This window comes from Pelodiscus sinensis, chromosome 11, assembly GCF_052426305.1.
Source record: "Pelodiscus sinensis isolate ZL-2025 chromosome 11, ASM5242630v1, whole genome shotgun sequence".
Taxonomy (NCBI): domain Eukaryota; kingdom Metazoa; phylum Chordata; order Testudines; family Trionychidae; genus Pelodiscus; species Pelodiscus sinensis.
In genome coordinates, this window is record NC_143062.1 from 32,981,948 (window position 1) to 33,006,664 (window position 24,717).

At 44.4% G+C, this 24,717-nt stretch overlaps 1 protein-coding gene across 4 annotated transcripts in view; it reads left to right on the forward strand.

Moving 5' to 3' along the window:
- RAD18 (RAD18 E3 ubiquitin protein ligase) overlaps window positions 1-24,717 on the forward strand; it is a 209,272-nt gene that overhangs the window by 59,944 nt on the left and 124,611 nt on the right. The window contains exons 1-4 of one of the 4 annotated variants that reach the window (XM_075938715.2): window positions 14,392-14,614; window positions 16,432-16,513; window positions 18,855-18,916; window positions 21,761-21,831. In XM_075938715.2, coding sequence (XP_075794830.2) covers window positions 14,567-14,614; window positions 16,432-16,513; window positions 18,855-18,916; window positions 21,761-21,831 — 263 coding nt within the window. In that variant the 5' untranslated portion in view covers window positions 14,392-14,566. Of the gene's footprint in view, window positions 1-14,391; window positions 14,615-16,431; window positions 16,514-18,854; window positions 18,917-21,760; window positions 21,832-24,717 lie in introns of those variants that run through there. The other 3 variants (XM_075938714.2, XM_006132811.5, XM_075938716.2) reach the window with 3 other exon arrangements.

Genomic DNA, 24,717 nt, shown 5'->3' on the forward strand with positions numbered 1-24,717 from the left:
TATAAATTTCATCCCATGTTCATTACTCTAGTTTCCAAGGTCATCCATTTCTCTTGTATGATATTCATATCTTCCTCTGTGTGTAATCTGCAAATGTTATTAACACACTCCCACTTTTTGTGCTAAGTTCATTAATGAAAATGTTAAATAAGATTGAGCCCAAAACCAAACCTGGAAGAACAACTCTAGTAATCTTGCTCCAGACTGAGAGTTCACTTTAAAGCATGAACCACTGTAGTCTCCCCTTTAACTAGTTCCTGACTCACCTTTCAGTTCTTCTATTAATCACCATCTTCTCCAGTTTAGCTAATAATTTCCTATGTGGAATTGCATCAAATGTATTATTGAAATCCAGACAGATACTGATCTACTGCATTTTCTTTGTCTAGGAAATCAGTTATCTGATTAAGCTTATTGATTGGCCTTGGTTCTGAGTTAGCCAGACTTATCTGACTCTAGTGACCCATTGACACAAGTCATGGGGAGATGAGAATTACTCTATGGGCCCTTATCCCACAAGAGCTCAGTGCATAGAATGCTTATGGGTCATAAAGGAACTGCTGCATAGGGAGACTTGCAGAACTGAGTTCAAAGAAACTAATGGCTAAAAACATGCTCTGTGTTTTAAAAGACAATATTGCTAAGGCTGTTTGGGCTCTAAGAAAATTATCATTTCTCTTGTTTGGTCCTAAATAACAAATCAGTCTGTCAGATAAACCCACCAGGGGCACAGAGCTATAGTCAGGTGAATCATACGGTATCTGTTGTCTGGGACTGTGCATAACAGAGATACATCTGTCACTGGAAGCAATTCATAAACAGGGTGCCAGATTTATTTCTTGTCCTCCGCATTTCTCCTCTGTGTAGCTATTTGTGACAGTAGAGGTCTCTGCGGCCTTCTCTGCAGGATTTCCACTCTGACATGCAACATACAAATTAATCAAACTTAGAACAAAATCATTAGCAAAAGAAAGTGATAGGTGTTGTAGTGATGCTGAGATAGCACAAGGAGCTTTGAGGGACACATAAAGACCAGGCATGGATTCAGATTTGCTCTGGTTTTCATACTCTTCCCTAAATTTTTGTCCCCTTTGCTCCTGTATTTTTACTTATGTAACAGACACAATGCTCATAAAAAGAGAGCACTGAGGATACGTCTAGACTACAGGCTTTTGTCGACAGATACTGTCAACAAAGCTTCTGTCGACAAAGAGCGTCTAGACTACATCCAGTTCTGTCAACAAAGCAAGCCGCTTTGTCGACATGAGAATGTAGACGCAAAGGACAGTGTAGATGCAATAACACCTTCTGTTGACAGAACTCTGTCGACAAAAGGCGTTATTCCTCGTAGAATGAGGTTTACTGCCTTCAACAAAACTGCCAAGTTCTGTCGACATTATATCGACAGAATTCGGCAGTAGTGTAGACGCAGGTATAATTTTGTCGACAAAAGTCCACTTTTGTTGACAAAACCCTGTAGTCTAGACACACCCTGAGTGAATACAAATGTCTACCTACGGATGAGGATGTCTGTGGATAGAAATCGGTATCTACTCAGCTGCAGGGCTGTACTCCCAGGAGACGCTGCAACCAAAGGAGAGGAATGTGGTGCATCTCCTGTCTGGGAAAGTACAGCCCTGCTGGTGGTGGGGCTTAGGGTGGTACAGCTGCATTACTGGGAGCAGCTGCCAGGACAGGGTATTGGCTCCTGCAAGATGTGGCACCACACTCTGCTCCTTTGGTCACAGTGGCTCTTGGGAGTAGAGCCCTGCAGATCAGTGGATACTGATTCCTATCTGTGGATATCCACTTCCACATGTAGACATTTGTATCCATGCAGAACTCTACATAAAAACACCAGTTGTATCTCATTATAGAAAGTAGTGGCTCTCAATCTACAGTGTATGGACTACCAATGGTCCACAGAGAGCTGGTTGGTCACATGGCCGTAACTCCCTCTCCTTGTTGCCAGCTGCTAAATCACAGTGAAAGATGGTGGAACATATTAGTGCTTTCCTAATATTCATATTCTTGGTATGGCTTTTCCATGTAAATAGTTGTACTAATTGTCACAGGGATGTTATGTGCAAGGGGGTTCTCACTGCCATGACAGGGAGAACAACCCCACTAGAGCTCCTTGCATCCAAGTGCGGATGTTAAATCTGGGACAGAGCCAGGGGAGCAGTGATGGACACAGCTTCCGTCATTCCTATGGCTGAAGTGGTGGCTGTGAAGTGACTTTATTTCTGTTTCATCATAGATGCTGGAACTAAGGGTACGGGGGAGGGGAGAGCTGCTGCACCCTCTGACTGGAAGTTGTTTCCATTATATCCTGGGTATGCTGTTTGGTTCAATGGTTCTCAGCATCCCCACTGCACAAATTGTTCCCACCATCCTAGGCTGCTGTTTTGAGCTGAAAGGCATCATACAATTGAGAAATAATTACTCCCAGTATTTTAAACGTTAATACCATTTTCATCTCTCTCTCTCTCTCTCTCTCTCTCTCTCTCTCTCTCTCTCTCTCTGTGTGTGTGTGTGTGTGTGTGTGTGTGTGTGTGTGTGTGTGTGTGTGTGTGTGTGTGTGTGTGTGTAAAATCTCTTTGGAATAATAAAGTTTTATCCGGTTCACTTAGGGTCCTTTGAAAATCTAAGCCCTGGTGTAAAATTTCAGAAGTGCCTAAGTCTTAGACATTTTTGAAAATGGGACTTGAAAATTGTACCTATTCTCTATATCGACACAGTCTATACTTTCGGTGCTAAGCTCCAGTAACTAAAGTTGATTTACTGAGCATTACCTCATTCATGTAACCTATCTTCTTTCCACTTCCCACTTCTATTATTCAAGTTTGGGGAAGAGATGACAAGATAGAATGAAAATGAGAATGAAGTCTTTTCTAAAGTTTTGAATGAATGACCAGTAGGTAACCCAGTTGGGAGAACTTCTATTGCAATCTTCTATTCTGCAAATAATGGTTTTAATGTGGGAGGAGCGCTACCAGCCTTGCAAAGAAGAAGCTTTACTTTGTTAATTTAATTCAGAATAGTACAACTTGAGGATTTTTAGATGATTCTAGATATTAACTTTTATGCAGATGCTATTTGTATAAGTTATTCTAATTCATATTCTCACAAAATGACTTATATAGTCTGGAAGTAAGAACAATTTAATTCATAAAGAGACTATGTGAATTGCTTGGTTTATTGGTGGATCTATTTTCACACAACAGCACCTTTAAAAAAGTGACCTACAAAATATTTGTATTGTTTTGCCGTCTCCTGGGATGCTTAACTTTTCAAAATGTTTTTATTTGTGTAAATGCTGCATTTCTCATTGGAGCTGTACTGATATCACTGGAGACCAAAGTCCTCTATGAACAGATCAGAATCTAATCTGGGCAGTGATAGCATAAGGTCCCCCACTCCAGTCCTGGAGCACAACAACCAACCAAGCTGTCGGTGCATGGTCAGCGCTTGGCCTCTATAGTTCCAGCCAGCAAAAAAGATATAAGAAAACAATAGTTTGTTGCAAAAGTTTGAAAACTTTTAAATCAGAAATTATTTAAAAATTATTATGCCAGGGAGTGAAGAATCAAAGTGCCTTTGTAAATACCAACCACAATGGGTCCAATTCTGGTTGGATCATTGTTTAAAAACAACATGGGAAAACAATGTATTTTTCTGGTCATGGATATGGCTGGCCTGTTTTTTGCTAAAACTTTTAAAAAAATCAGTCTGAGGCAGATTCCCTGGATGGAAAATTTCAATCCCAACCATCAATTTGCCAGGGGTAAGTGACTGAAAATATGTTCTTATAATGTAGCAAACTGTAATTGCAGGCATTGCCACTAGCTCTACCAGTCAGTGGAGTGAACAGTGCATCGTGTTGGGCTTCCCAAAGGGCTGTCCCTGGTGAGACACAGAGGCAGTCAAGATGTTGGCCTGCCTGTATTCTCTGGCTTCAACCTGTCCCTGATTGCAGCAGAATGTAATAAGAAAACAGACGAATTTCAGGGCTATCACTAACCATAAGTAGCTACTTGAGTCCCCCTGTCACCAAAAACAAAAAGCCCTGGATGTTAACACATTACCTCCCCATCCTAAGTCTGAGCAAAGGAAAGGACCTGAAGCTATACAGAGAACAAGATGCCTCATGGAGCAAGAAATCTAGCAAGGTGCTGTTCCAAAATAGGATAATGGAGGTGGCTGCATGCCATTAAATTAGAGGTTTTGTGGAAGGCAGTGATGATAAACAAGATAAACACCTTTATTCATCTTTGTGGGGTTACAATTGACTCACTTTGTAGATTTGTTGCAGGTGTGATTTCAAATCACTTGATGTGCTTCTTATCGGATCCCAGCATATGAACAACTCGCTGCTTAAAATCACGTTATTATCAAAAGTGTCAGGTTGACCGAACATCTAGCTCTCCAAGCCGCAAAACTTGAGATGCAGGCTTGAGGAAGTAAGTGCTCATCCATCCTCTCAGGGAGCAGCCTTCAATAGGCTGCCGACTCCCCCCTGCCTTCTGTTCTCAGGCAGCAGTCCTCATTGCTTTGCAGTTGCCCATAGGCATCTTTTGATGGACTGAAGGTGCCCCTCTGTGCCCTCAGTGGACTGCAATGATCTTCTCAAAGAGTTTTGCTTGGAGATCTTGCAGGACCTTACTTGCTTTTCTTTCCTCTTCTTCTGCACACACCTTAAGGAGCAACTGCAGATGTAGCACCCATCCCCTAATAGCCTATTTACTGGGTGATCCATTACTGCAGTTCTTATCTGCTCTTTTGTGGCCCCCTCAATCAGGGCTGGCCCGAGCCATTTGTGTGTCCCTGGGTGCCTTGCGCATGTGCAGTCCCGCCCTGGGCGCCCAGCACATGTACGGCCCCACCCCCACCCGGTCTGGCAGCCCTACAATGGGGTGCCCTGGGAGGTAGCCCGGTCAGCCCGTAGCTTGGGTCAGCTCAATTCTCCCACAATTTTGCAATGTTTTCCCAAGACAAGCCACATTTCTGTACCTTTGCTTATGTGTCTGCTCTGGGGATAAGCACTATCCATTGTAAACAGTAACAATCATCTGCTTAACAATAACTCCTGGTCTCCCACCATGCATAAGCACCCTCTGCTTGCTGCCACTCAGTAAACTGCTACTTGATGGCTGTAACAAAGCACAGCTCCTGGCTCGTGCCTCTGCTAGGCTCCAATATAGTCACTCTGGGTATGTCTACACTACAAAGTTAGTTCGAACTAACGGACATTAGTTCGAACTAACTTTCATAGGTGCTACACTAGCGCTCCGTTAGTTCGAACTTAATTCGAACTAACGGAGCGCTTAGTTCGAACTAGGTAATCCTCATTCCACAAGGATTAAGCCTAGTTCGAACTTACTAGTTCGAATTAAGGGCTGTGTAGACCCTTAATTCGAACTAGTGGGAGGCTAGCCCTCCCCAGGTTTCCCTGGTGGCCACTCTGGCCAACACCAGGGAAACTCGTCTGCCCCCCTCCCGGCCCCGGACTCCTTGTCCACGACCTCCGCACTAGGCACAGGAAAGTGGCCGGCTAGGGCAGGAGAGCTGCCAGTCTGGTCACCCAGGAGCAGGTGTGCATGAAAATCAAGGGGGTCCACTGAGACCCCCGACCCTGAGCCCTGAGCTTACAATGGCTGTCCTGGGTCAGACCAAAGGTCCATCTAGCCCAGTAGCCTGTCTGCCGACAGCGGCCAACCCTAAGGATCCTGGAGGGGATGGACCGAAGACAGTGACCAAGCCATTTGTCTCGTGCCATCCCTCTCCAGCCTTCCACAAACCTTGGGCAGGGACACCACTCCTACCCCCTGGCTAATAGCACTCCATGGACCCAACCTCCATGACTTGATCTCACTTCCCTTTAAACTCTGTTCTAGTTGTAGCCTTCACAGCCTCCTGCAGCAAGGAGTTCCACAGGTTGACTCTTTGCTTTGTGAAGAACAACTTTCTGTTACTACTTTGAAGCCTGCTACCCATTCCTTTCCTTTGGTGTCCTCTAGTCCTTCTTTATGGGAACTAATGAAGAACTTTTCTGTATGCACCCTCTCCACCCAACTCCTGCTTTTAGAGACCTCTATCCTGTCCCCCCTCCGTCTCCTCTTTTCTAAGCTGAAAAGTCCCAGTCTCTTTAGCCTCTCTTCATATGGGACCTGTTCCCAACCCCTGTAGTTGCCCTCCCCTCTCTCACCCTCTCTCTTCCCCTCTCCCACCTCCTTTTCCCAGTCTCCCCCAGTTTTGTTCAATAAAGACAGATTCCATTTTTGAACACAATTGTCCTTTATTTTGTACATCAAGAAAAGGGGCTAGGGAAAGGTAAGTGGAAGGAGGTGAGGGAGGAATGGGGTACGTGTCCCCAATGGGGAGGACTGGGATGGCTCTGCGGGCTTCTGGGGGTGGAAGCTCTCCTGCAGCCCCCCAATTGCCGCCTCTCCCCAGATGGCAGCCTGCGCAAGTGCAGCCGGGCTGATGGCCGAGTGCTGTGATGTGCCCAATGTGGGCACTCCGGGCACTCCAAGCCAGGACTGCTTTGCAAGCGGGGCACCCCTGAGAACTGTCTGTCCGGGGTGGGGGTCGTGTCCCTTTAAGCGCAGCCCTCGGCTAGCGTGAGACAGCATCTCCACGCTCTAAGTCCTCCTCTGATGCCCTGCCGGCACTGCTTCCGGCCATCCTTAAGCCCTGTTCAGGGTCCACTTAATGTGGACATGCTAGTTCGAATTAGCAAAACGCTAATTCGAACTAGTTTTTAGTTCTAGACGCGTTAGTTCGAATTAGCTTAGTTCGAATCAACTAATTCGAACTAAGTAAGTTCGAATTAGCGCTGTAGTGTAGACATACCCTCTGAGTGCAGGAACCACTGGTGGTATTATTTAGCCATTTCTGCTCCTGTGACCTTTCTGCCTTACAACATACACTACTCTGGGTTCCTTGTGTCTGAACCCAGGCAGGAAGGGCCTACCTGGCTGCCTCTTTTACAATCCTGCGCTAACTGAGTTGGCAGCTGGCTCTCATTCCCACTCAGAGGAGGTCCTTTCAAGCCAACCCCACTTTGTCAGGAAGCTGATTCTGTAGTTTTTCTGCTCAGTTCCTGGTCACTGAGGCCAACTTACTGACTGGGAAAACTGGCATTGGCAACAGGATAGGGCCATGCTCAGGAGCAGAAACACTTTGCACAAGGAGCAGGACTGTGGGGGGGACTGACTCAGGTTTTCCAATCACTCAGAGAGTCCCCTACAACAGGATAAAGCTCTGAAATTCTTCCACCTGTGTGGGCAGCACTATTGTCTTCAACTGCCAGACCAGAAAACCTAGGGAAGGTGGGAAATGGGAGATTGGCTGGGACCAGACTATGGGCCAGATTCACCTGAGCTAATCTGTAGGGGCTTCCCGGGGTGGTGTATGAGGGTCCCTGGGTGTATGTAAAGTTGTTTCTGGCACCTTGCTCCCACCTGCCCTTCTGAGGAAGCCTTCTCTGTGCCTGCAATGGGCACCTCCAGCCTCTACTAACACAAGCCCTTCCTTTAAGGCTTCTGCAGGCCCTACTCTCTCTGTAAAGGTTAATATTTGCTGTGAGCTCCCCTCCCCCGAAGTGTCAGTGGTTGAGAACAATCAGCTTCTTGGTGGCCTTCTGACTCACAGAGATGTGCCCCAACTGCCCCATCCAGCAGTAGTGAGCTCCCTGCTCACCCCTCAGCTGCATGCATTTCACCATCCCGGTGACCTCATTGATTCCTCATCGCCCCCCCCCCCATCTGTGATAGGAAGCTCCACGTTCATGGGTAGTCTTGATACCCAGAGTTGGGTGGGGTTTACTCATCCGGTGGCCCAGGTGGCCTTTTGTGGCATGTTTCCTATACTCTGGTAGGGGAAATTAAAAAACAGACAAGAAATCTGATTATGAAGCAGGGAATTACAGGCAGTTTTATGGGACTCTTTATCCATAAACCACACGCTAACTCCTGTAACTTGTACATACTACATTTTTGTAAGGTGATCTCCTGGGCATTTTAACTGTCCCTCTAAGACTTCCCTGGCCTGCTAATTACTTCCACATTTTAACACACAAATATGGGCATTAGAACTAACTGGTTGAAAAGAACTGTCCAGGGCAAACCACTCCCTTTGCTAGCTGAAGTCTATCTTTCTTTCAAAGGACACATGTACACAGCAGAGCTAAAGTCGAATTAAGCTATGCAACTTCAGCTACATCAATTACGTAGCTTAAGTTGAAATAGCTTAATTTGGCTTTTGGCGCTGTCTATACAACAGGAAGTCGAAGGAAGAACTCTCTTCCTTTGACTTCCCTTACTCCTTATAAAATGAGAGTTACCATGAGTCTGAGTAAGAAGTCCTCCAGCTTGACATTATTTTGAAATAAAGGCTTGCAGTGTAGACACACACTATATTATTTTGGAATAATGTCAGTGTAGACATACCCAAATAGATCTGAGCTGTAAAGTCTAGGTACAGGTTCAGCTTCCCCAAAGTTCAGGGTGTCCGGATCTCAGGGTTTGAGAAGGACCCATCTCTCTTATCAACATTGATATAGATGGGAAGAAGCAAAACAAAGGAGATTAAAACTCATTGCAGCCCCAAATCCTCATAGTGCCGTGTGCTATGGCCCCACTCCTTTTAGCCTCTTGCTCCTAGCCTTGCTCCTGACACACATGCTATACTGCAGCTTGAAAGATAGGTAAACAAGTTAGCTCTATGCTGTGTCCACCTTAGGGGAATCCCCATCTCCCACCACGAGCCAGATGCACTGCATTCATGATCCCTTTACACGGCCTGAGCAACATACTGAGGACAGGGTGACGAATAAAATCATCCCCTGTAATGATATTACATTGTAAGGCCTGTGGGGATAATTTAGCAAGACAGCCTAGGCAGATGGATGCTATGAAGAGATTGCTTTGCTATGATGAACAAAGTTTCAGAAGAAAGCACAGTCTCGGTTGCTTGGCCAGGTGCTTTAAACATGGAAATATTTAGTATTCAGTTTTACTCTATAGCAATTTATATGGCAAGAGCTCCAGAAGTCTCCACAAGAATTTGGAATACACCATCTGTCCTTTGATGTTGATTAGCATACCAAAGAGTGATGCAGATGTGCTCCTATACTAATTGGATTGTAGAATAGTGATAGAAATGTAGTCGTGTTAGTCTGGGGTAGCTGAAGCAAAATGCAGGACAATGTAGCACTTTAAAGACTAACAAGATGGTTTATTAGATGATGAGCTTTCGTGGGCCAGACCAACTTCCTCAGATCAAATAGTGGAAGAAAGTAGTCACAACCATATATACCAAAGGATACAATTAAAAAAATGAACAAATATGAAAAGGACAAATCACATTGCAGAACAGGAGGGGGATGCGGGGGGGGGGGGGGGGAGGAAGGGAGGTAGGGGGGGAGGGGATTGTATTATTGGATTGTATTATTTTATTACAAACCAATGGCTGATGTCATATGGTGTATGAAATCAGAAGATAGTGACTATGTGGGAGAGAGTGCCAAAGGATAGAAAGTTTAAAAAACAAGCCATAGGAAGTTGAAATGAACTTGCTAGAGCAGCAGAAGAAAGTGAAACTAACTGGAGGAAACTATTTTTGAAAATGTTAATAGTGAGCAGTTAGATTGTAATGAAAATTATCCTGTAAGGTCTCACTATAGATCAATGAGACTCTGCAAGTTATTAGTTTCTTCTCAGAAACATAAATTCATAGAGTGATAAAATTTAAGGCCAGAAGGAACCATTATAATAATAATAGAATCTGACTTCTTATATAACATAGGCTACACAGTTTCTTAAATAAATAATTATTCGGATAAAAGTCTACAGACCTTGACCTTTTCATTTTCTCAAAAAACACCCCATTATAGATCAGGGAAGAAATCACCAGAGGTTACAATACTGTAAAGAAGATAAGAACAACCATACTGGCTCTCATCAAAGGTCCATCTAGCCCAACTAGTCCATCTAGTTATCTTGTCTTCTGACAATGGGCCCCAGAGGGACTGAACAGTACAGGTAATCTTCAAGGGATACATCTCATGTTGCAGATTCCCAGCTTCTAGCAAACAGAGGCTAGGGACACCATCCCTGCCAATCCTGGTAATAGCTCTATGGTCCATTGATGGACCTACTCTCCATGAGCTTATCTAGGCCTTTTCTGAAAGCTTGTGGGAAGATGAGAATCATAGGAGGCTGCACGGTTTTCAGGTGAAAGCATAACCAAGTGAAGTGAAGAGCAGTTGCTGAACTCTGACCAACTAATGTATCCTGATCTAAAGCTGCAGACTTGACTAGTCAAATAGTGGGACACTGTTTTATTTCAGACTAAATATTATGCCAATAAATTACATTTCTGTGAGCAATGTGCTGCTTTAGTACAAATTTAATTATAGTGAACTATTTAAAAAGCCTAACAATTGTGTTGATGCTTGTAAGTTTAATAGCCCATGATTAAGACCAGGCATCTGGTCCATAAAAGTTATTGCAATGAAGCACATAAAGAACATTTTGTCCATAGGACTGCAAGGTCAGATTCCAAACTGAAGGAAAACTTACCAAAATTTTCTCCTTAGTGGTACCATTACAGGGGGACTATGCAGGAGCAACTGCAAAGGAAATGCCTTCTATGGATCTCCAGTAAGTACAAGATGATATATGACAGGGGTAGAGAACTTCAGCCCCGGTTCATCATTGGGGAGACTGCGTTAGTGCTCCAGCCCCCCCACCCACAGAGCTGGAACACGCAAAATCTACTAGCCTGGGCCCCCTAAGCTCTGGTGTGCAAGGGGAATGTGGGGAGTTTCTCAATCTCAGTTGGGACCTCTCACTTTGCTTCTCACTTGTGTGGTCCCTGACTGATTTTTCTGTGGGTCAGCGGCCCCCGACCCAAAAAAGGTTCCCCACTCCTGAATTATGATGTTCTTTGGGTATAGTTTGAGTGGAAGTGAATGTGATCCTGTACCACTAGCTTCCACTCAGAATATACCCAACAACAAACTTCATAAATCATCTTGTACTAAACTACAGGAAGATGGCTGGGCAACAGCAGGAGCCTCAGCAAGCGTAATCAGCGCTGGTGAAGAAGTTTTCTATTTGACAAGCTGTTCTGTTTTGACATAATTACCACTTCCCAACAGATACCATAATTATTTCCTATTTCATAGATCCCAAGGCCAGCAAAGACCTCTGTGATCATCTAATTCAGGAGTCTATGGCCTGAGCACTCCTCCAATCTATTTTTTAAAAGTTATTTAATCAGGCCCACGTGGCTGCTGGATGGGCATGGAAGGGAGAGGGTGGGCAGCACACAGGGACTCACTTGCACACATGGCTCTCAGCAGAACACAGGCCCCTGGTGCCCACATAGTCCCAGCCACAGAGGGTGCTTATGCCACAATGAGACCCGTGGTGGCCAGAGAGCCCCACAAGCTGATGCACCTTTGTAGCCAGCAAAGCAGTGGGTTTCACTTTTGGTTACCTCAGCCAAGGATGGGGTATCTCAGCATGAGGATGTGGATGCTGGTGAGGTGTGGAGCCAGGTGGGATGTCAGTGTGAGGATGCAAATGTTAGCTGTTGGGGCAGGCGGGATCCCAGTGTGAGGGTATGGATGTTAGTGCGGGTGGGAGGGAAAGGAGGTGGCATCCCAGTCTGAGGACATGAGAGAATCAGGCTGAGGACTCAGTTTCATGTCTTGTAGGATCTTGGTTTCTGTGTGGGTTCCTGGACACAGGGGGAGACACTATCAACTTGCATGTACTGTATTGCCAACTCCAAAAGTTCAAAACTCATGAATCAACCTTCTTCACTCCCCAAAGAGAGATTGGCTTCTGGAAATCACAGATGAAAATATACTTGGGGATCTTTTTATTTGGCATCTGATGTTTGTGTTTTGTTTTGTTTTTTTGATAGCTTGCATACTTTTTGTTTTCCCTTTCCTTTTACTTTCATCTTTGAGTCTATGGGGTTTTTTCTATTAAATAATCTTTTTTATTTATTTTCACTGCAAGCAGGTATCTGGTATGCAAACTGTGAACTGTGTAAGCCAGGAATGTCAAACTCAAAGACAATCTTTGGCTTTCCACTTTCATACTAGTTAACATTCCTTTTGTAATAAGTTACTTATTGCCTTAAAAATGTTTTCCAGCATATCCCCAACTACTGTGGTGTCCAACCAGTTCTGAAGTTCTGAAGCAGTGGCCCTTATAGTGGTTACCACTAAAGCAAACTAGCAACACTCAAATGGCCAAATAGTCACATTGTTCAAGCCAACCAGCCACACTCAACCAGCCAATAACCACATGTGCATTAATTAAATAACAATTTAGACCCAATGTTTATAGAAGGATCCAACTGAAAACTCAAGGGATCAATGAAACACTCACACTAAATCCATTTAGGTATTTATAAAGTTCTCATCATGTTAGTCACTGATCTCCCGGTTTATTCTGGTTTGTTTTTCATCTCCTTTCTCTGAAGCAGGAGGCATGTCCATGGCTGGAAATGGGGCATTGGGTGGGGAGGACCAGGATTCTGAGCATTCTCTCTTTAGTACTTGGCAGGTTGGTTTTTGCTCACATGCTCAGGGGCTAACTGATTGCGTGTGTGGAGGGGCAGGAGCCAGGGGCAGAAGGGGGCCCTGGCCAGGGGGTTGGTGTGTGTGTGTGTGTGTGTGTGTGTGTGTGTGTGTGTGTGTGTGTGTGTGTGTGTGTGTGTGTGTGTGTGTGTGTGTGTGTGTGTGTGTGTGTGTGTGTGTGTGTGTGTGTGTGTGTGTGAAGGGAGGACAAGGGGATTGAAGACCCCCTCCCCATTCCAAAGATTTGTACCATGATGTTACTTGCTCTTTTCCTTCTTGTCACCTCAGGGAACAAGAGGAGAGTGCAGAGCACGTCTGCCCTGACCTGCCCAGCCAAAGTGAGGGTAATGCAGCAAATTGTGCCCTTTCCTCTTGCTTCCTGCCAGTGACAGGAAGGGGAATAACAGCAAACAGCATCCCGGTACAAATGTCAGGTGGGCATGCCCCCAGCCAACTCCTTTAATCTGCTTACCTGCCTGCTGCTTAATGCAGAAGCCTGCAGGAGATCTCTTGGAGACAGGTTGAGAGCATGCTGCGCCTCCTCCTGCAGCTGAGTGCCCCAGCTGGTCATCTCCTTCTTGCCAGAATAGCACAGTGGGGTGCACCGGCTTACTTTCTGGGTCAGACTGGCAGTGACCCTGGGGATTTTTGCCTTTCTCTGCAGGATGTGGGTATGGATAATTTCGCTTCCATTGAAGTTGCCTTGGACACTGGTGCACCATGATCCCTCCTATTTACTAGCTGTGGGATATAATAGTCTAGTTTCCTTTGTCTAATTTCAGTTTAATGTGTGCATGCTGCTGGTAGCCTGAAGGTCAGACTAGATGAGCTGGTTGTCTCTTCTTAGGGGTTTCGACTTTGGTTGGACGAATTCTGGAGATCTCATCACATAGCATTATCTTTAATTAAAAATTAATCTTTAATTCCTGGAGACTCCAGGATAATCCTGAGTCTAGCCTTAAATTCTATTACTCTAAAAGTAATCGGTTATCTCCAGATTTTTCCAGGTAAAATTATAGGCAAACTAATAAATGACATTATAGCATGCTCAGATGGCTACACTGGTGCTTGTGCTTACTGCTGTATTGCGCGTCTTGCAATACAGTATTTGAACTTTCTTGAGGCCTTTGCTCCTGAAATCATCATATTAAAGTTAGCTCGCCTCGTTTTTTGTAATTTAGTTCTTCACAGCCACAAGACTCTGAAAAAGATTAAAAACAGGAATCTTAGAGGCAACTAAAAAGACATTTAAAGTTTTTTTTAAATAATATGTTGTCATATTTATGCCAATCTCATGATTTGATGGGTGGTTGTGGTATCCAGACGTGATTCCTGAGCGTTTGGTTAGACAAGGTGGAGTGTGATATTAGATTCAGTAGTAAGGTTGCCAGATGGTTTCAGCAAAAATACCAGACACACTTGACATTACATCTTATTTAGAAAATACCGGACATTTCTATTTTCTCAATTTGTTCCCGGAACAGAAAGCTCAAATACTGGACTGTCCCATTCAAAACCGGACACCTGGCAACCCTGTGTAGGGAGACACAAGAGGTCCTGTGGCACCTTGGAGACTAACCAAACCCTATAGCCCCCTGAGCAAAACCCACTTCATCAGATGATTAGGAGTGAGGGGGCGTGGCATGAGATCTCTCCATGGACAGCAGGGGAAGGTCCCAGGGCAACAGCTGGCCCTTGCATTCGAAACGCAGCCGCGGTACCATGTGTCTGCGCGAGGGAGGCGGAGCGGCTGACGCGTCGTAGGGAAGAAGGAACGATCCTTTGTTCCCTCGTGACGCCCAGCTCCATCCTGGCCCGGCAGCCCTGAGCCACGGCACAAACTACAACTCCCAGCAACCTCCGGGGCGGGGCCGGAAGTGCGCGGAGCCGGCTGCTGTCTGGAGCGGAGCGCGGGTGATTCGGGGACGCTTGCGCGGCTGGAAGCGGCCTGTGGCGGGCACCATGGCGCTGGCCGAGCCGGGCTGGCCGGAGAACCTCTCCCTGCTCAAAGTGAGTCTCTGTCTGTGTGGGGGGGCGGTCCTCCGTTCCCGGCGCTGTGCGGCTTGGAGCGCGAGGGAGGCGCGGGGGCGCTGCGCAGTGACAGTGGGGAGAGCCCGGCGCCCTGGGGGAGCTGCACAGTGAGCGCGCGGAGCGGCCTCAGGGGACTGCACAGTGACAGTTGGGGGCGGGGAGCCTGGAGCCTGAGGGAGTGGGGGGGGGGGGTTGCACAGTGACAGTTGGGGTGGGTGGGGGCTGCACAGTGACAGTTGGGGGGGGAGCCTGGAGCCTGAGGGAGTGGGGGGGGGGTTGCACAGTGACAGCTGGGAGGGTGCAGGCCTGGGTGAATGGGAGTCCATAGTGAGGTCTGGCGGTGGGGAACCTGAGGCCTGAGAGGGGGTTAGCACAGTGACAGCTGGGGAGTGCCCGGGGTTTTGGGGGCAGGCTGCACAATGGGAGCTGGGGAATGCACCCCATGGGAGCAGAGGGTGATGACCAGTGAGATCAGGTGCTTGCTGTGGGGTGGTGGTGGGAATAAACTTTGGACCATAAGTAAGAGCGCTTTAAAATCCTAAAGCAAAAGAATGGTTCCCCAGGGCTGTTCAAGTGTCAGAACTGGCATTTTGATTCATGGGGACTCCCCAGAGTGACTGTGGGGATGCCTAAAGTATCAAGATTGCTGCTGGCTTTATAGTTAAGGATGTTGAGAGGCAGGTAATTGGCGAATCGTGTAGTCAATTGAATTTTTATTGACTGCGTGATTATTCAATAAGGGAAGGTGCTCAGTCCTGGCCTGCACTGGGTCCAGGAGCTACCTGTGCTGTGGCTCTGCAGTTTAAATGTAGTAGGAGCCAGGCTGCCTCCCCATCTGGCTCTTAATACATTTAAACTGCAGAGCTGCAGAGGGGGTAGGTCCCAGACCTGGCACAAGCAGCTGGGACTGAGCAGGGCTGCCTGCCTGGCCAGAGCAGCCCCTGTCCATGGTGGCCTGAACTGGCCACAGGCAGAGGCAGCTCCAGCAGCAGCCCTATCTTTGGGGGATCCCTAGGGGAGAGGCAGGGGAGTCTGCTGCCCCAGGCAGAGGCTATGACCAGAGGCTCCCCTCTGGGAGCCCCCCCCCCCCCCCCGTGGTCAGGGGCTACTGCCAGAGCAGCCTCTGCCTGTGGCCTGCGCAGGCCACTCTGGACAGGGGCTGTTTTGCCTCCCCCATGGTGTTGTCTCTCACAGAGGCAGCAATATTTATAGTGGAATTTACATTTCTCATTTCCAAAAGCTTTTAGGTGGCAGTGCATGCCCTTTTATTTTGACAAGACCCTTATCTTTCCTAGGGAGTGAGTTGGATGGGGGGGGGGGGGGTGGAGTTTTGTTAGGAGGACTGTCAGTTAATATTGAGTTACTAGAAAAGCTCTCCTTCTGGCAAGGGTCTTTTGCAAGGATTGCCTTTCCCTCCTGTCCTCCCTCTTTACACTTTTGAGCTCTAGCACTGATGCTGAGGATTAAATATATACACTAGAATTGATTTTGGAAGCTGTTTTGACTTACATTTATTTATTGACTTTGTATTCAGCAAGTTGCTACTGTTTAGCTATTTGACAGTTTGCATTTGGGTTGGTTTTTAGAGTAGCAGCTCTTGACATATAACTACTGTACCACTCATTCCCAGGGGATGTGAGGGATTTTTGTTTTTCATCTATGGGGTTTAAGAAACTGGTGGACAAGAATTTGAGATTGAAAGCATATTGATATTTCCTATATTGTATATGTAGTCTGAGGAAGAGATCTTTATGGGTGCCTTAGAATGACCTTAACTTTTATTTTTCCTATTTCAGGCAGTAGATGATTTGTTGCGTTGTGGGATATGCTTTGATTACTTTGATATTGCAATGATCATACCACAGTGTTCACATAACTGTAAGTATAGCAGAATTTTTAAGAGTGTGTTAATATAGCCCTTCCTGGTGCCTGACGCTCGTTCCATCCTGTCATCTCTTCTGTTAGCTTCTTAGGCCCTGACTCTGCTCTGGTCTTTTTGGGGTGGGCCAGACTGCCTGGCTCCAATCCCAGCCCCAACCTTGTTGCGCCTGGGGAAGCCTGGCCTCAGAGCTGCCACAGTGCGGAGATGTGCTCTTCCCCCCCAGCCCACGTGCTGCTGAGAGGAAAGCCTTCACTCCAAACCCGGCCCCACCCCATAGCCTGTACTACCAGTTTAACCAATTGGAGCCTTCACACCCTTGCATCACAGTGTTGTACTCCAGCCATCTGCCCCATGCTTGAACCCCCTTCTCACACTATGAACCATGTGCCTCCTTCTCTGCCCCTCCCCCCAGTTCATGAATTTTGTTATGTGTATCAATATGAAGGCGATGTATTATTGCACATCACCTTCATCTTGGGTGCACTTAACAAAATTCATTTTTCTCTGGGATAGGAAAAATTAGAGGGAACGTAGGTGGAGAGGATTACTTTAATTTGGGTCTGCGTTGCAGTCTGAATGCCGCCAGGCTGTTACTACATTTAAAATGCAGAGGAGTAGCGTCCCAGAACAGCATGAGCAGGGGATGCTCTGTCCTGACTTGTGCTGAGTCCAGCAGCCTCTGTTTGTGGTGGCCAGCCCTGTCTGCTGCAAACAGAGGCTGCTCTGGCTGGGCGGCAGCAGCCCCTGTCCGTGGCAGGGCCCAGCTTCTGCTTATCGGGTAGTCAACTATTTGCTAACATCCCTAGTTTTGGGCTGATATAGTTGGATTTGAATCATTGATATAAAAGGAATGGAGAGCTCTCATTTCCACGTGAAGTAATTTCCTGTCTGTAGCCTTTTTTTCCCTTTCCTAGTTGAATTCATTTAATTTGATTCCTGCTTACTGGTATCAGACCTACTTCCTTATTAATTAATATTTGCACAGCACTTTGAAAAATGCAAATGGATTCACTGGTACAAAGTGTTAGCGAATCAGGCAGACTATTTTAGTTTATTACAGAGGTTTTAATGTTCTCACTACGCATGTACTTTATCCCTCTTTGTTCTGTAAGCACTTGTGGTTACTAGTTTAAACCTGACAGTACTGATTGGCTGGCGGTGATTTGTACTAACAGCTGAAGAGTCTCCCATTTGTCAGTTTCATGGAAGCCTCCTGTCCTGTTCACTGTAAATTTACATTTTGGTCACTTGTCTTCTCTCTCTCTCTGTATATAGTAAAGCTTAGTGAAAAGCTGGAAATCTTAGTTCAGCAGACATAATTTTGGTAAAACTTAAAAAACAACAAATAGTCTAGCAGCACCTTAAAGACTAACAAAACATGTAGATGGTATCATGAGCTAACAAACATGATATCATGTTTTGTTAGTCTTGAAGGTGCTACTAGACTATTTACTGTTTAAGTTTTTCCTGTTACAGACTAACTCGGCTACCCCTCTGAAGCTTTTGATAATTTTGATAGTGCAGTTAAGTGCCGTGATTAGTTTGGTAGATTCAGTTTTACAGATGGAGATTTACTGTGTCATTGGAAATATAAATGAACTATAATACAACAGTTTATCTTTTTGTGCACATGCAGTAAGGACCAGAACATTCTCGGTTTATCCTTCACTGTGTTTCAACTTCTCTGGCTCTGAATAAGATGATTTGCAAGCATAAATCAGTCTCACCACTTTCTGAAAATTGTTGGTTGTTGAAGGCACAGATCGATTAAGTTGATTCATATTCATGCATAGAATCTCTCTTTTTCTCTCAATAGCATATCATGTAAAATTAATTGACCATTTCAAATGGATTAGCAGTCGTAAATGTTGAATTAGAACTTTGTTAATGGGCACAGTGCTTCTTAGACTTCTTCATAAAGGGTATATGGAATGTCTCTGGCTAGCTAGATGGTCATTGATTAGTTACCAGCATTTAATATATAAACATTGAAACTGTGGGTAAGTAAGAAATGAGCATTAATTATATTGTAAAGCACTGAAATGTATTCAAAGAATAAATGTCATATCATAGTAAATATTAAAGAGCAGTTATACTTAAGGACTTTTGCCTGAACGGGAGCAGCATAGTAGTTCCGCAAGAACACTGACAATCTTACATGAGATCGTCAGTGCTTTTGTGGAAATTCAAGCGGCCAGTGTAGACAGCTGGCAAGTTTTTCCGGAAAAGCAGCTGATTTTCCGGAAAAACTGGCCAGTCTAGACACAGCCTGTGTGTTCATCCAAGTTTAGCTTCATATACTTTCTGATTGTAAGGATTGTAACTTTTTTTTTTCAGATTGTTCCCTTTGTATACGCAAATTTCTGTCTTACAAAACTCAGTGTCCAACATGTTGTGTGGTAAGTGTTTTTCTTTTTTTTCTTATATAATGTTTTGGGCAAATCTTCAGTGTTAAGACCTTTTCCTCTTTGGATCTAATCAGATGTGTCATGGTAAAATATACAGAGCTGCTTCTTATATTGTTCATCTCAGCTCAGTATTTTCAAATGTGTGGTCCTCAAACTGAACAACTAAACTCTGCATGTAGACAGCTGTCCTGAAAAAAAGCACGGCTTTTGTTTAAAGGTGCTGAATGTTCACAACTCCCATTGAAGTCATTGCAATCTTGGGGTATGTCTACACTTGCACCCTAGTTTGAACTAGGGATGCAAATGTAGGCATTTGAAATAGTCAGTGAAGTGGGGATTTAAATATCCTGTGCTTCATTAGCATGATCTCGCCGGCACATTACTCGGATCAACAGCTGTTTCGAAAGTGAAAGTGCATGCCGGGATGCGTTAGTTTGAAACAAACCCCTTGGTTTGAACTAACGTTACTCCTCAAACGCGTCCTGGCGCGCACTTTCACTTTTGAAACAGCTGTTGATTGGAGTAACGTGTCAGCAAGATCATGCTAATGGAGTGCGGGATATTTAAATCCCCGCTTCATTGACTATTTTGAATGCCTACATTTGCATCCCTCGTTCGAATTATGGTGCAAGTGTAGACATACCCTTAGGTATCTTAATAAGTGTCCTATACAGATTTACACACTTGTGGGCATCCAAGTTTGAAAATGTTGCATGTATTCCGCAAGGGGCTGTTTAATTTTCTTCATGACCTTTGATCATTCCATGGTTCACATTAGGGATGTAAGCGACTAGTTGACTAGTCCCTTGACTAGTCGCTCCCTGCCATCCCCCTCCACCTTGCTGTCTCAATCAGAGACAGCAAGGGAAGGGAGGTGGAGCCAGTGCTGGCGGGAGCTGGCTTAAAACCAGCTCCCCCCAGCACCATCTCCACAGGGGTTGGGGGGGGGGGTATTTGGGATATTGGGGACCAGGCACTGCACCTTTGCTTTTTAAATGTATTAAGAGCATTCCAGCTCTTAATATATTTAAAAATCAGAAGCATAGCAGGGGGGAATAGCTGATTTTCCCCCTCGCCCCCCAGTACACACCATCCTTTTAAATGTATTAAGAGCCTACCAGCTCTAACACATTTAAAAGGCAGAGCTGCAGTGGGGTTTGCTCCTGGGCTGGGAGCTAATCCCGCTGCGACTCCCCGGTTTATTGACTAGTCGATGGAAAATCTCTGGCTTCACGGCTTATTGACTAGTCGATAGAAAATCCATTGACTAGAAAATTTAGTTTAATCAACTAATCGAATATCCCTAGTTTACATTACTGCTATTTTAAGGCGACGCCGTCAGTTTGAACATGATCCAGAATTTAGGATTAGTAAAAATAAGCTTTTTACAAAATCTATAGCCAATATAAATGTTTTTTGATTGATTCTCTCCTTTTACCTCACCCCCTACTGAATTGTGGACTATATGTTATATATAGAGCCCTATTAGCATTGGAAAAATGAGTCATGGATATCCTTATTGACATCCATGGTTGTGATGCCTGCAGCTCCTCTTGGCTGAAAACAGCGAACTGGAGCCAATTGGAGTTGCAAAAGGCTACGGAGCATTTAGGTAAACAAAGCCGTGCGGGTCCACTAGCAGCTTTCCCAAATCAGGCCCGCAGCCCACTTTGAGAAACACTGCTAAAGCATAAGTTAGTCTAGATTCTTTTCAAGGCCAGAATTCAGAAAAATCTATTTGTCAGTTTTTTTGACATTTATACAAATGCAGACTTCTGAGTGTATATTTCTGGACTGCACACTTTGTCTGTCCTTCTACTTTCTTAAAGCTACCATTGATTAATGTGAGTAAGAGCGAAGGAAGTTCTGGAATGGTAATACAGGAGAAAAATTAAAATAGAGAGGAAGGTTCTTTTAAAATAATATGTATGCAGAAAACTACCCCATAATGTGTATCTTTCATCCTATCATTATTCAGACTAGCACTTTCATTTTACTTCTTCTTGCTTAATGTTCTCATCACATCCTTGGGAACCTACTTCAGTCTTCCAAAATGATTGGAGCTAAGGTACAATCAAGCATGGTTGTAGATTAGTGTTAATGGGCTTGGTCTTAGAACAAAGTGTTGTATTTATTTATACTTCTGGCTGTTAACAAACATTTTTGATGTTCACTTACCTCAGGGTCTTAGATAGTTTTCAGTAGAATAGTGATAGAAATGTAGCTGTGTTAGTCTGGTGTAGCTGAAACAAAATACAGGACTATGTAGCACTTTAAAGACTAACAAGATGGTTTATTAGATGATGAGCTTTCGTGGGCCAGACCCACTTCCTCAGATCAAATAGTGGAAGAAAATAGTCACAACCATATATACCAAAGGATACCAACTACCTTACCCATTACAAAGATAGCTTCCCCAATTATCACCTCTAATACCATTAGCTCACAGACATTTACCTTTCCCCACCTCTAATATCATTAACTCACAGACATTTACCTTCCTCTCCTCCCCCTCCCCCCCGCATCCCCCTTCTGTTCTGAAATGTCATTTGTCCTTTTCATATGTGTTCACTTTTTTTTAATTGTATCCTTTGGTATATATGGTTGTGACTATTTTCTTCCACTATTTGATCTGAGGAAGTGGGTCTGGCCCACGAAAGCTCATCATCTAATAAACCATCTTTTCAGTAGAAGGCATTTGTACTGCTTTTTTATGCAGCTTTTTTGACGTAACAGTTTTGAGGGTTGGTGGTTGTGATGGAATCCTGTCTGAAATAAACATCTGAGAAGTAAATTATGTTTGCTTGAACACTGTTTACTTTTGTTCTTTTGTAGGCAGTCACGGAACCTGACTTGAAAAATAATCGGATATTAGATGAGCTGGTAAAAAACTTTAATTCTGCAAGGTATAACAGAATTTTACAACTATTATGTGCTTCCATGGTCAGAGATGTAGAAATCACTTGACTTCTTTAGCTCAGATTGCATGCAGTAGAGTGTATGTGTTTTGAGTTAGAAATCTAGGCCCTACGTCATAATGCAATAAAGACAACAAACTATCGAAAATCTTCACATTGTATCTCATATAGTAGATTAATTCATTAATAAGGGTATATGGGCAGATGAAGGCTTAATTTGTCATGTAAATGCTGCAAGAATTGACTAATGTTGAAAAAAAAAAGGGGGCCTGATCGTAAGGCGCATTTTTTATACTTAATTGTAGATGAAGTCAATGGAAGCTTATCTGGACAGAACATGCATTATTACAGGTTTTTTAAGGAACCCATCATGATAGCTGTGCACATAATTTGTCCTTAAAACAAAGATTGGGAGGAGGGAAAGTGTGTTTAGCTCTTCCATTTTTACAAATGATGTAGTTCCTTTCTGTTCAACCAAATTAGACCACCTGTGCATTCCGACTTAAAAGCAGATGACCATTTAGAGAACTTTATGAAGAAATACCAGAAAAAAATAATTTCAGGCTATGTGATAATCTTTGTGAAAAATACTAGCATCTGGAATCTGTTTTAGTTTACATTGTGGTGCATCAACACAAATGCAAATAACAGTACATTTGCTTCTACCCTTTCATACTTAGATTCTTTGCACTTATTACCTGAGCCAATCCCTACTGAAGTCTATGGGAGCCTTTACATGGATTTCAGTAAGCTTTTGACTAGGCCCTTCATATTTGGTAGTGTTGCAAGATTCTTGGTAACAGTATTAGAGATGCTTTATGCTTCTTCAAAGATGTTTGTAGTTAATTTTATACTCAAGTTTACTCTGACCTGTGACCTCCATCCTAGTCAGGTTTGCTTGAAGTTGATAATGGTACTGTAATTACTGGAAGTTGGAACTCATAATTGTATCCTCCACATATTGCTCTGAACAATAGAGTGTTGGTTATGTCTAGAAACTCAGTTAAATAGTAAAAACTGCACACAGACGTACTATACTAGAAAAGGGCATGTATGTAAGTTAATGGTCTTTAGTTGAATGATTGTTAAAAATTCAGTAGAAGCACCCAAATGGATATGTGGTGTGTAGAGTTACAGCATAATGTTATGATTCTAAAATGATTATTTATGGAACTATAAACATTGACACAGTGAAAAGCTGAGAGTGAAATCCATTTACCTATCGGATGCTGTACTAGTCTTTAACTGTTAGGGTAAGTTCAGTGAAATAAATAGAATAAATACTATTTCAGACTCTTTTGACACCTTTAATAAATGAGTTAATCCTTTCCATAATGTATAATGCAATTGAACCTCAGGCTTTTCCTAACACTCTAAGGATGTCTACAGCACACAGCTTTGGGCAGCAAGGTTGTGTCAATACAGCCTTGTCTCTAAAAGTCAGCTTGTGTGAATGCTGTTTGTCGGCACTTTTTTGCCGACAAAATACTTCCACCCCAACAAGGGGGTTTCAATTGCTTAGCAGGAGAGCATTCCTGCCAACAAAGCAGTGTTCATACTTTCATTTGCTGCAGCAAAACTGTGTTGTTTGTGGAAGTTTTTTAAAGAACCTATGAATGGCAAAAGCTTTGTCGATGAAGTGCAAGCATATGCATACCCCAAATGAAAGTGGAGAAAGCCAAAGCCATAAATAACTGCTCAATACAGAGATTCCTCACAACAAGTCATTAACAAAGAAAATGTAATAGAGAATTTGGCAGTGAGACAAAGCAGGTTTTGGAAACTTTTCTGTAACTCCCTAGTCCTGCTGTTGTTGCCAGCCAAGGTAAGGAAGGCCTATAATCTCCTGTTACTATTGATTTCCCGTAAGCCCCTCCTAACTTATGTTAGGAGCCAGCATATAGGGACAAGGTGAAAAACAGTGTCAGCATGCGCAAGGTGCTTCCTCTGTGAAAGAGATGTTGCCAGATCCATTTTAAGATTATATTGACTATGGTTTTATTAACAAGATATGGATGACAGTTGGACAACTTCTTACCATTTGTGAGAATGAACTGTATTAGCATTGATCTGCTTGTCTTCCGGTTACTAAATGTAATTTTTATAGTGGGTGATTCATGCTCAGGTGCCTGAATGGTTCCTCTGAACTTCTCACCTCCCTGTACTGTGTAAACTGTTCTTTTAAATATATTACTCATACATATGAGGCCTTAACACTTTCTTTAATCAAAAAACCAACCATGTTAACTTTATCAATTGGGTAATATACGTATTATCATTTCCTTCTAAAGAGCAGGGCAATTGCATGGGAGAAAGGAATTAAGTACAGTAATTCCTTCTTTAACATGTGCCCGCTTAACACGTTTTTTTGGGGGAACGTTTTTTGAATTACACGACCGTCCCTGGAATAACACGATTTCCCCAGCTGGCCCGTTGCTGGCGGCTGCGTGGGGCTTCCCCCACCTCCCTGAAAAGCGGTGGAGGATTTGCCACTCTCCACTGTTCCCCACGGACTCCCTCTTGCTGGACATCTTGCCCTGTCTCCTCTGCCCCCGCTTGCAGGCCGGTGGCTAGGTTTCCCCAGCCAGCCCTTTGCTGGCGGCCGCATGGGGCTTCCCTTGCCTCCCTGAAAAGCAGTGGAGAGTTCGCCGCTCACCTCGCTGTTCCCCGGCACCTCCCCCCCCCCTCACCGGATGCAGTGCAGGTCCTGGCAGACCCGTCACAGGGCCATACTCGCAACCCAGTCCCCCTCCCCTCTCCTCCCCTTCCCTTTCCCAGAGCCAAACACCTCCCCTCCCTGCTTTAACCCAGTCCCCTTTCTCCCCCAACCTTATGTCCTGGTCCCAACAGACACCACTGCTTGAAATGCAACCC